Below are 12,498 nucleotides of genomic sequence, written 5' to 3' on the forward strand. Positions count from 1 at the left end.
GAGACGGGGTTTCACCGTGTTAGCCAGGATGGTCTCGATCTCCTGACCTCGTGATCTGCCCGCCTCGGCCTCCCAAAGTGCTGGCATTACAGCGTGAGCCACCGCACCCGGCCTGTCTCTACCTTTTTGACCACACCATTATTCCTGGGATTTAACAGGAGTTAATGAGTTAATGTTCCTTTTCCAAACTCAATGGTTTTGATTTTACAAATTATTTGACTTTTCCTGATTTCAGGATCTTGACAATTTGCCTTTACTTATTCAAATGTTATTATACCAAATATTTATTTTAAAAGTTTTTTTTTTCTTTGATTCAAGTTGTAGAGAGAAATAGGGATAGAGAAGCAGAATCAAGTACTTAAAAAGATAGCCTCATTTGACCCTGATTTCCCAATTGGGAATATGAAATTTTTCCTGAATATAGACACATTTGAGAATAGAACCTTTTACCTAACTTATCTCACTTTTTGAACTCATTGGACAATAAGGGAACACCCAGTAATATAACCTTTCATATAAATTAGGCTTCTAACATATTAAGAGGAATGTACTCCAGTTTCTGCTACTATGAAGAGATGGCATGACAAAAAATTTTGAAAAGTTGCCGAATGCAAACCACAGTTCCTCTTCTCAAAACAAATGCATGTAAATAGAGTGTAAGCTATTTCTTTGGTGGCATTATTTTCCTAGAAGGCTTAAGTCATTAATCACCCATGACCAAAGATCCAAACATTTTCAAAGCAGATCCGATTATATTTCAGGTGGCTGAAGATGGATTTGGAGTAGGTTTAATATGGTCTAGTTACAATTTGTTTCATGATTGAGTGGGTCAGTATAATAAAGGTATAAACATGAAATAACATAGAAGAAAAGTTTGCAAAGAGGATTTCAAAGAAGTACCTGTTGGGTATTCAAAAGAAAGTAGGGATAAGCTTAAGGTTAAAATCTTTCTAGGGAAAGTATAGTGTTCAGAGGTAAGATTAAAAACCACATTACTGAAATGGAGTCTGCAGCATCCAACCCATTCAATTGGCATTAAACTGGTAAGTGGTAAAATAAGTATTGTGAGTTGAACTTTAATTCTAATATGCTTGGCAAAGGCGAATCACAGTGTGCTTCATCTTTATGGAAACAAAATTGGAATGCACTCTGCTATTTAAAATGTGTTCTTACTCACTAGCGTTTGTCATTAACTTTGATGTATACTGAGCTCTTACTATACTGATGATGCCCTGGACTATTTGATTCAATACTTACAACTCATAAAGTAGGTATTATTGGCGTTCTCATTTTGCAGGTGAGGAAAGTGAAATCCAAAAAGGTTAGATAGCTTGCCTAAGTGCCAAAGCTGGGTCTCAAAAGGCAGCCCATTGGGCTCCAGGGCCTGTTCTGAGAACCTTGACACTGGATTGCTTCCCTTTAGAGGAGAACAGCTTCCATCCCTGTCTTCTAACTCTACCAAATTAACTTGGCATTTCAGAACTTGATTTCCCACATACAGATATACTTTTCATGAACATTTCCCAACTCTCAGAGTTAGTTTCTTTTAAAAGGTGGGAATGAAAAAACAAAACTTGGAAAATCATCCTCTTCTGTCAAAGTAGAAAGGTGGATCCAGGAACGTTTTAATTTACAAATGGAATTGCCAGTTTGGCCATTGTCCAGAGAGCATGGATGGGCAAACTAAGGCCATTGGGCTAAATCCAACCAATTGTTGGTTTTTTTATAGCTCAATATCTAAGAATGATTTTTTACATTTTTAAAGGTTGAAAAAAAAAACCAGTCACAATGTGATATGTGAAAATTATATGAAATTCACCAACAGTGAGCCCTAATATATTAACTATGGATGTTGGGTGATAATATGTCAATGTGGGTTCATTGACTGTAATAAATGTACCTCTCTGATTGGAATATTGATAGTGGAAGAGACTGTGCATGTGCGGGGGCACAGGGTATGTGAGAAATGTGTATTTTCTGCTCAATTTTGCTGTGAATCTAAAACTTTTTTAAAAAAAGGCTATTAACATATATATATGAAGTTCAAATTCAGTGTGTCCATAAATACAGTATGTGAGAAATGTGTATTTTCTGCTCAATTTTGCTGTGAATCTAAAACTTTTTTAAAAAAAGGCTATTAACATATATATATGAAGTTCAAATGCAGTGTGTCCATAAATACAGCCACACCCATTTGTTTATTTATCATCGATGGCTGTTTTTACACTGCAAGTGTAGAGCTAAATAGTTGAGACCAGATGGCCTGAAAAGCCTAAAATATTTAATATATGTAAAAACATTTGCCAATCATTCAGTTCATGGCATCTGATAAAGACTAAGATACTGGTTGAGATTGTTGCCGCTGGAGTCAAACTTCCAGGGTTCACAGTCCTGTCTCTTCCACTTACTAGCTGAGAAGTGCTTAACCGTGCTAGTCTCAGTTTACTCATCTTTTAAAGTGAATCAAAATAGAACAGTTATGGGACTTTTTTTTTTTTTTTTTTTTTTTGAGACGGAGTCTCGCTCTGTCGCCCAGGCAGGAGTGCAGTGGCGCAGTCTCGGCTCACTGCAAGCTCCGCCTCCCAGGTTCACGCTATTCTCCTGCCTCAGCCTCCTGAGTAGCTGGGAATACAGGCGCCCACCACCACGCCCGGCTAATTTTTGTGTTTTTAGTAGACACGGGGTTTCACCATGTTAGCCAGGATGGCCTCAATCTGCTGACCTCGTGATCCGCCCGCCTCGGCCTCCCAAACTGCTGGGATTACAGGCATGAGCCACCGCACCCGGCCCAGTTATGGGACTATTTTAAGAATTAACTGGGTCAATACACATGAAGCACCAATTATATATTAGTAATAATTTATTTTGATTTTGAGATTTTGCAACCCTCTTATGGCCTTTTTTAGGCTATGGATATATTTTTCTCAACTATCTTGAAATCTGCTTTGTTTATATGAGGGATACATGTGTATGCCCAGAAGTCATCTTATCTACCAGGAGCTCTAAGATGACATGGTTGTGTTTCTTGCTTCTATTTTACCATCCAGTTTGTCCTTCTTGATCAGAATTAGCTCCAAAGTAGAAGTTACTCTGTTACTTTCTCTGTCTTCTTAAATGAAAAGTTGTCAGTGTAGCAAGCCAGGAACCAGTATGTCTTCTCCAACACCAGATTTCTTGCTGACATATATGCATTTTATTTTCAGAGAACATTTATTCAAACATTTTTGCCATTCCCTAATTCTTATAAAATGTTAATACTTTCCATATTATTATCTAAGCTTATTTCGCATGAAATCATTGAATGACAGCAAAAAATGTAGTTGAGTCACTATTCTGAAGATTTGCAAAAATTCTTATTCACTAGCAAAAAATGTTACCACTATTATTAACCAAGAAGTTCTGGATAGACTGGAACTCCAAAGGCCAAACAATACCCAATTGTAAGCTACATAATTAGGCTCTGTCATTTTAATAAAAGATATTTAGATTTAACTATTATTTGTTGAGCCTCCATTATGTGCTATATCTTTTCCTGGACTTAAAATCCTTTCCTCCCAACACTGTTACCAGTTTTAAAGGTCAAGACAATGAGTCAAGCTTTGGACTTTTAAAGTTCTTCAACCCTACTAGCTGGTCACTTTGGGCAAATAATTTCATTTTTCTGAAGCTGTTTTTTGTTTTGAAAAGTAGGAATAATATGAGTTGCCTGACTGAGCAATTGTAGGAATCAAGCTAATCTATGGAAATAATTTAGTCAGTATGAGTGAGACACAGAAAATATTTTTCTTTCCTTCATGATCTGTTAATCCTACAAAATGCATTTAAAAGCAATTCCCACATCAGCTCAATTCTGGAAAATTTAAGGAATTTTTTTTTACCTGCTGAAATTCAGGATCTCAGCTTATCAGTATCAGAGCCAAAGCCACGTCTATTATCTCACATAAACAGAAAAGCTGTGCAAGTCGCCCCTATATGGCTGAGCTGTTGGCAATGTATCCTTAGCAACTAGTAAGAGTGTTCTCAAAAATTTATGCTGGGGAAGGGGGGGAAGCTCACAAATTGTTCTTTGCCTCCAGGTATCTTAATTTTATTCATTGCCAGTTTTTCAGAGCTTGGGTAAAATCTCACAAGTAGGACCAGCACTGGGATGAGGCAACTGAGGTGTCTGGGGTGCAAAATGTGAGTTGTCTAGACACCAAAGGTGTCTAGGTGTCTAGGAGGCCCTCACTCTCTGGGGTATGTGAGATTTCAACACCAATAACTTTTTCTTTCCTAGTTGCTGTATCATGAGAATGTTTGGCCTTATTATTTTTTAAAGCTGTACTTACTTACCGAAGAGTGGCCAGTTGTCTTAGTGATGCAAGAGATTCAGAATGGGAAAGAAAAAGTCAGCGTTACCCTAGTCAGTTTTGATTAAACTCCTTTGAAATCCATGTTGGAGTTTAAATGCGCATTCTTGAGGGATTCTTGATGTAGAGGAGGCCCCTCCAAAGCTTTAAGCACATATCCAGAGCAAGGGGGAGCTTTTCAGGTGTTATTTTTTCTTGTTTTGTTTTTTGCCAGCTCCTACTCTCGGGCTTCCATATCTGGGGCGATGTCTCCCCAGGTTAAATTACCCTAGCTCCTGCTCCAGATCGCTTCCCCTCTGCCCCGCCGGAGCCCAGTAGTTCAAAAATTAAATTTGGGACAAGAGGTGCGCGCCAGAGCGCAGCTGTTTCTGGAGCCTGCGGCAGTGGTGGCGAGCCACAGGGCGGCGACCGTGAGCTCCGGGAGTTGCGCAAATACCTGGAGACCATGTCTGAGGATGCGACCAGGACCCTGGGGAAAGGTGAGTGCTCTCCATGAGGTCCGCGAGCTGGGGGCGCCGCGTGACAGAAAGTTGGCTTCAGCGGAGCTGCCTGGCCTTGGCCTGCAGACCGGCGGGGCAGGAAGGGACTTGGAGGGCTCTCCTGAAGAAAAGCCACATGCAGCACTGTCCTCTCTGGGACTTGGGAGTTGGAGCTCCCACAGCCATCTTGGGATCCGGGCAAGTGAGCGAGCTCCTTCTTCACCGGGCTGACTAGCCTCTCCTTTCCCTGTCCCCCTCCATCGCTTCTCTGCAGGAAGCCAGCCCCCAGGGCCAGTCCCGGAGGGGCTGATCCGCATCTACAGCATGAGGTTCTGCCCCTATTCTCACAGGACCCGCCTCGTCCTCAAGGCCAAAGACATCAGGTGAGAAGGGGGAACCCAGAGCCCCTGAGCAAACTCAGCGTCTCACAGGAGCCTGGGAATGTTTAACATCTGGGGTGCCCTGCTCAGATTTTACAAGGGGCTCCCTGTCCCTTTTCTCGGAGGCGAAGTTAACAAATGGCAAAGGGCGAGCTTTTTTTTAGCCGGCCCTACTGAAATGCGGAGCCCTTTTCCGAGTCACGCCTGTGCATGAAACTTCTAGGCCAGCGCAGAGTAATCTGAATGATGGGGCTGGTGAACTGGTTCCCTCCCAGAATGTTTAAGGGCACAGCCAACGCTACTGAGGCCTCCCCTGACTGCCCCACAGAGGTAGTTCCCCCACCACACCCCAGGCATCTTAGGTCACCTCTGTTTCCTTTCTTTATTGAACTTACTGCATCCAGCATTTTCTTATTTGTTCAGCCATCTCCCCTCCCCAGTCCCCTTCACCCATGTGCGTTCTCGAGGGTAGGAACTCTTGTCTCTTTCAACACACCTAGAAAACTTGAGAAATGGGTACAGATTCTTCCAGAAGGAAGTTTGCAAAACCAGCTCCTGCAGATCTGGATTTGGAGGGGCAGAGCAGCTTTGCTGGGATGTGGACTGCATAATGCAGCTGGCCTCGAAGCTAGAGTGTTGAGAATGTGTCACTCCAGGCTCCCGACTCTTGTCTCGGAGAGTCCATCACAAGGGGGTGACTTCAGAGTTTCAGACTCATGTCAGAGAGATACAAAGACTAATATAGAGATGTTTTAAATAAAATTATGTAAATCCACCTTGTTGAGTATATAGGGTCTGTATTTCCAGATTCTTCCCTTTTGCTCAAATTAAGTTGACCTTAAGGTTACCTGTTTTTTGAGGAAAATAACAACAACTGAATGTTTTGCCCATTTGTTGATAAATTATCAGCTTAGGAGCTGATGTATTTCCTTAGGTCAGGGTTTCTCAAACTTGGCACTGTTGACAATTTGGGCCAGATAATTCTTTGTTGGAGAGGTGGGATAGAAACTGTCTTGTCCATCACTGGATGTTTAGCAGTATCCCTGGTCTCTACCCATTCAATGACAGTAGAGTCCCCCTTCCCGACCCACTACCTTCAGTTGTGACAACAAAACAATGTCTCCAGACATTGTGATATGTCCCTTGGGAAGGAGGCCAAAAATCACTTCTAGTTGAGACCCATTGCTTTAGGTTGAGACCCACTGCTTTAGGTCTTGCTATGTGGCCTATGCTGGTCTCAAACTCTTGGGCTCAAGCAACCCTCCCACCCTGGCCTCTCAAAGTGCTGAGATTACAAGTGTGAGCCACCTCATCCAGCCTCTGCTGAGGGTTTAAGACAGTCTCCCAGACTAAGCAACGAACGTTCCCATTTGTTTCCTTTCATCTTTTTAAACATATGTTCATGCTTTTGGTAACTTTATAGTTATCTAAATAATAATTGTATTATTATGTGAACATTAAAAATAGTATTATTTGAATATCTAATAATTAGAAGAAGAATCAAAAAGTTATTGCATGCTTATGTGCCAGGCACTGTCCTAAACACTTTATACATATTCCCTTACTTGATCATCACTACAGTACCAAGAGATGGGTGTAATTATTAGCCCCATTTTATAATTAAGGACACTGAGCACAGAGAGGTTGGGAATTCGGTTAAGGTCCTAAGCTAGACTGTTTATTCTGATGCCAAAACTCATACTTATTAACATTTACCATATTCTGTTGTGACCTGTTAATACCAGATTTGTATTTTCAAGCTGTAAAATGTACTAAACTCTCTCATGCCATGGTTAAGTGTGTGAGCTCTGAGTCTGTCTGCCTGGCTGTGATCTTGGCTCTACTACTTTTTTTTTTGAGATGGAGTTTCTTGCCCAGGCTGGAGTGCAGTGGTGTGATCTCAGCTCACTGCAACCTCCATCTCCCGGGTTCAAGCAATTCTCCTGCTTCAGCCTCCCGAGTAGCTGGGGTTACAGGCGCCCGCCACCACGCCCAGCTAATATTTTGTGTTTTTTTAGTAGAGACGGGGTTTCGCCATGTTGGCCAGGCAGGTCTTGAACTCCTGACCTCAGATGATCTGCCCGCCCCAGCCTCCCAAAGTGCTGGGATTACAGGTGTGAGGCACCGCGCCCGGCCAGCTCTGCTACTTCTTAGTGGGTGGTATTGGGTGTGAGATTCAACCCCCTTAAGTCTTGTTTCCTATGAGGTGAGCCTACTTCATGGGGAATTATGAGGAACAACTGAGATAAGGCATAGAAAACATCCAACACATCTTACTGCAGGAAGGAAGATGATGATGTTATGTATTTTATACAAAACTTAAACCTTAAAAAACTAATTGCAAATTTTAACTTTTAAACTGATTGCTTCTGCTTTCAAAAAGAGGGCCTGCCTGCAGATGCCTCTCATTTTTGTTCTGTCATGTTTTCCTTTTGCTTTTTAAGACATGAAGTGGTCAACATTAACCTGAGAAACAAGCCTGAATGGTACTATACAAAGCACCCTTTTGGCCACATTCCTGTCCTGGAGACCAGCCAATGTCAACTGATCTATGAATCTGTCATCGCTTGTGAGTACCTGGATGACGCTTATCCAGGAAGGAAGCTGTTTCCATATGACCCTTATGAACGAGCTCGCCAAAAGATGTTATTGGAGCTATTTTGTAAGGTATATTCAATTTAAAAAGCCACTTACACTGTTTTACTTTGCACGTCTTTCCCAAACCTCAACCCATTTTAAAGCCAAATCACTGGTGAAACTGTTTTGTTTCGATACCATGTGATCCTCAGGAGATTAGCTAGCATGGAATTAGGGTAGAGCATGGCCACTGATATTAAAGGCTTAACTGCTAGGTGCTTCTCCATTTCAACTGGCAGGCTCAGGAGGTATGGTTATGACATGGCAATGACCGTGTGACTTGAAGCAGGAATACTGAAAGAACTGAAAACTGGTGATCCTTAAAGGGAGTATTTCTCCGGCTTCAGGTAAAAAGTAATGGAGTGTGAAGATTATGCATAGAAGGTGATGCTTTTTTATTATTTTTTTTGAGACGGAGTCTCGCTCTGTCACCCAGGCTGGAGTGCAGTGGCACCATCTCAGCTCACTGCAACCTCTGCCACCTGGGTTTAAGCAATTCTCCTGCCTCAGCCTCCTGAGTAGCTGGGATTACAGGCGCATGCCACCACACCCAGCTAATTGTTGTATTTTTAGTAGAGATGGGGTTTCACCATATTGGCCAGGCTGGTCTTGAACTCCTGACCTCAAGTGATCTGCCTGCCTCAGCCTTCCAAAGTGCTAGGATTACAGTCGTGAGCCACTGCGCCTGGCCAGTGATGCTCTTTAGAGGCATAAGAGTGCCTGCTGTCCAGGAAATGTGAAGAATAGATAAATGGTGGCAGCTTTGATAATGAAAGAAAAAAGAATGGAGAAATTTTAAGATGGTGTCTTTGAAAAGGAATTTTTAAAAACCTCAATGATATTAACAGCTGACATATATCGAGCACTTATGATGTGCCAGACACTGTCCTAATTACTTTGTAGGAGCTAACTCATTTAATCCAACTGCCCTTTGAAGTGGGTACTGCTATTGTATCCATTTTTCAGATAACACTGAGGCCTAGAGAGGTTGAGTGTCCCACCTAAGAATGTATAGCATGGAAGCAGCTGATCAAGTAAGGAGCACTGGAGAAACCCTCCTAAAGCACCCTGTTTTCCCAGGGTACTATAAGAAGTAGATTCCTACTGAGAACCGGAACCACAGAGATAACCTAGTGCCCCTCACAGGGAGCTGGGGGGTCTGATGTGGGTGTTGCCCTGTTAGGCTGGCGTTATAAAGCTTTGCTGCCTTTTCAGGCAGAACAGGAACTGGAAGTTTCCACAGACTTCTCCACTGATAACCTGTGTCCTCTGATTAGGTCCCACATTTGACCAAGGAGTGCCTGGTAGCGCTGAGATGTGGGAGAGAATGCACTGATCTGAAGGCAGCCCTGCGTCAGGAATTCGGCAACCTGGAAGAGGTACAAAAAGGGGTCCCTCTCCCGGTCAGCTACAATGGAGGAAGCTAGGCAGGGTCACTAACCTGGTCACTCTGACACCGGCTTTTACAGGCTTATTCTTTCTGCCTTTGATAAGTCAGACTCCTGATCATCTGATTGCATGTTTGCCCTCCTCTAACCTGCTCTGGAATTATTCTGGAAAATCTGATGAGGAGATGGGGAGGACATGCCATGAATTGCTTCCTTTCCCAGAGTCACCCCATCTCCCTGAGTAGCTCTGCATGGCTTCTGTAGCTTCTGCCAATGAGGTCAAGGTCTGTAAAGGTTAGGGGTTGTGTTTGGCTGCTGAAGTCTAACTACTGTAAATTCATGTTGTAAGGGTTTACTCTCTCACATAACATTCTTTCTCACGTTTTATAAGGGTTTATTCTCACACATACGGTGGCTCACACCTGTGATCCCAGCACTTGGGGAGGCTGAAGCAGGAGGATCACTTGAGCCTAGGAGTTTAAGACCAGCCTAGGCAACATAGCAAGACCCCTCCTTTACAAAAATACTTTTAAAAATTAGCCAGGCGTGATGATGTATACCTGTAGTCCCAGCTACTTAGGTGGCTGAGGCAGGAGGATTGCTTGAGTCTGGGAGGTCAAAGCTGCAGTGAGCCATGCTTGTACCACTGCACTCTAGCCTGGGCAACAGAGTAAGTAAGACTGACAAAAAAAAAAAAAACAAAAAACCCAGAGGTAGGCTGTTCAGGCCTATCCTGTTGTCTTCTTCATGATGTTATCAGGAACTAAAGCTTTTTCTCTTTGTGGGCTCTGTCATCCTTAGCACAACTTAGTACAAGGGTATCATCCTCCAAATAACAAGATAGCTGCTGTCACTGCAGCCATCACATCCAAGTTCCAGGCTCTGAAAAGGAGAATATAAAGAAAAAAATGGCAAATGGCCATGCCCCTTTAAGGGGCTTTAAATCCTACCAGAAATTCTACTCAATGGCTATTTACATTTCATTGGCTAGAACTTAGTTGTGGGGTCGTAACTATCTTAGAGAAAGCTGGGAAATACAGTCTTTTAGCTGGGATACCCTGAATAAAATCAGGGGTCTATAATTAAGGAAGAAGGGGAAAATGGGTGCGGTGGCAGGAACACTCTTTGCCAGTAGATCCTTCATTAACCTGGCAGTAATGGAGCTACTTATCCGGTACTTCTAGAATAATCAGGAAGGTAGTTCTTTTACTTCCTTTATTTTTGCTCCAGAAACTGATAAATTCACCTTATGGGTGGGTGGGTCCTCTATTAGCAGCCAGATAATACAATTTTTTTCCCCTTAAGGGAAGACTGGTTATTATTACTCTTCCATTTGACCTTTATCAAGTGGAAACAGATTAAATGTATTGATATTTCCAATTGCCTATCTCAAATTTGTACAATTAAGTATTTATGGATGACGAATGGTCATGTGTAGGAAATGTCAACCTTTTGTCCTGAGGTCACCAACTGTGGCCTTGACCCCAAGGAGGCCGTATGATGTGGTGGAAAGAATCTTGGATCTTAGGCTTGACTTTACTGAATTCCAGAACCTTGGGCAATGTTCTGTACCTCTCTGGGCCTTGGTTTTCCCATGTGTAAAATGAGGGATTATTTTGAAATGTGTGTTCCTCAGAGCCTCTGGGTTCTGCAGGGGACTGCCCAGCGAGTGGAGGCCTGGTAGATTGTTCCAGACACTGCTTCACTCAGGTCAGCACTGCCTTTAACCACCATGTTCAACCTGACATCTAAGAAGATGGCATTTGGGGAGAGAGGAGAGCTGCTGCTTTAAAAAAGAAGTTCAAAAATCTTGTGAATAGAGAATTTATAGTCTATTTTAAAGATCAGCTGAATGGACCCCATCATGCCTGGTTACCTTCTCACAGATAAACAAATACTGGACGAGGGAAAGGAGCTGGGGAAAAAAAAAATCTTTGAATTCAACGATACAGTAATTGAAACATTTTCATCAGTTTCCCTTCTACCTCCATTTGGATGATGGATGAACTTTTTAAATTACAGATTGCTAGATGAAAGTATAGGGTTATGATGGAGATACAGTTCTTCTTCAATCGGGGGTCTTTTCCAGGGCAAATGAACCAGTATTTTGTGCCATGAATCATGCTGCAGATACTTTGCATACATCATCTCATTCAATCTTTCCAACAACCTTCTCAGGTACAAATGGTACTAGTCCTGTTTTGCAAATTGGAGTGGCCTGTCTGTAAAGGCTCAGAACTAGGTACTAGGAATACAAAAAATTAAAGACCCTCAAGGAGCTCAAAGCCTGGACAGGGAGATAGGCTGTTAAGCCCATTTAAAACCTGGGTGTGTTGAGTGCTAGGCTGGAGACATGCATACGAGAAGGCTGGTCTGTGGGGGTAGATAATGCCTCTGTTGACTCTTAGGATGAATAAGAGGCACAAGGGTGAGAGCCTGGTGTGTTCGGCAAACAATAATCAGTGAGGGGTTGGCAGCGAGGGAGTGATTGGTAAGAGGCGAATGTGGAGGGTGGTCCAGAGTCAGATGCTAAAAGGCCTTTTCCACTGTGCCCAGGGATTTGCACTTTATTTCAGAGTTGATGGTGAGTAATTGAAGCCTGTCAAGCAGGAGAGTGGTGTACTTCTTCATGCTTTTAAAAGTATTCAGCCCATCACTTGAACCCAGGAGGGGGAGGTTGCCATGAGCCAAGACTGCACCACTGCACTCCAGCCTGGGCAACAGAGTGAGACTCTGTTTCACAAAAAAAAAAAAAAAAAAAAAAGAAAGGAAAAAGTATTCAGCCCAGCTGAGCACAGTGGCTCACGCCTGTAATCCCAGCACTTTGAGAAGTCAAGGCGGGAGGATCGCTTGAGCCCAGAAGTTTGAGACCACCCTGGTCAACATGGCAAAACTCCATCTCTTAAAAAAATACAAAATGTTAGCTTGGCATGGTAGCTTATACCTGTAGTCCTAGCTACTTGGGAGGCTGAGGTGAGAGGATCACCAGAGCCTAGGAGGTTGAACCTGCAGTGAGCTATAATTGCACCACTGCACTCCAGCCTAGACAACACAGTGAAACCCTATCTCAAAAAAAAAAAAAAAAAAAGAAGTTCAGCCCAGCAAGAGTGTAGAGGATGGATTAGAGTGGCCAAGAGGAGGGACTGGGAAGGGACAAAGAGGACCCCACTAAAGAGGGTTGGAGAGGGAGGTTTAATTAGAGAAATTTTGAGGAACTAAGATGAGATGAAATCTGAGGAAGGAGTAGAAGTTATCGAGGATGGTT

General features: G+C 42.8%; 1 protein-coding gene across 1 annotated transcript in view; it reads left to right on the forward strand.

Annotated features, from left to right (window-relative positions):
- The window catches only part of GSTO2 (glutathione S-transferase omega 2), a 30,591-nt gene that overhangs the window by 1,393 nt on the left and 16,700 nt on the right, over positions 1-12,498 (forward strand). The window contains exons 2-5 of the mRNA XM_002821131.6: positions 4,564-4,828; positions 5,103-5,211; positions 7,653-7,875; positions 9,123-9,224. Of these exons, the coding sequence (XP_002821177.1) occupies positions 4,795-4,828; positions 5,103-5,211; positions 7,653-7,875; positions 9,123-9,224 (468 nt within the window). The 5' untranslated portion in view covers positions 4,564-4,794. The remainder of the gene's footprint in view (positions 1-4,563; positions 4,829-5,102; positions 5,212-7,652; positions 7,876-9,122; positions 9,225-12,498) is intronic.

This window comes from Pongo abelii, chromosome 8 (genome assembly GCF_028885655.2).
Source record: "Pongo abelii isolate AG06213 chromosome 8, NHGRI_mPonAbe1-v2.0_pri, whole genome shotgun sequence".
NCBI lineage: Eukaryota > Metazoa > Chordata > Mammalia > Primates > Hominidae > Pongo > Pongo abelii.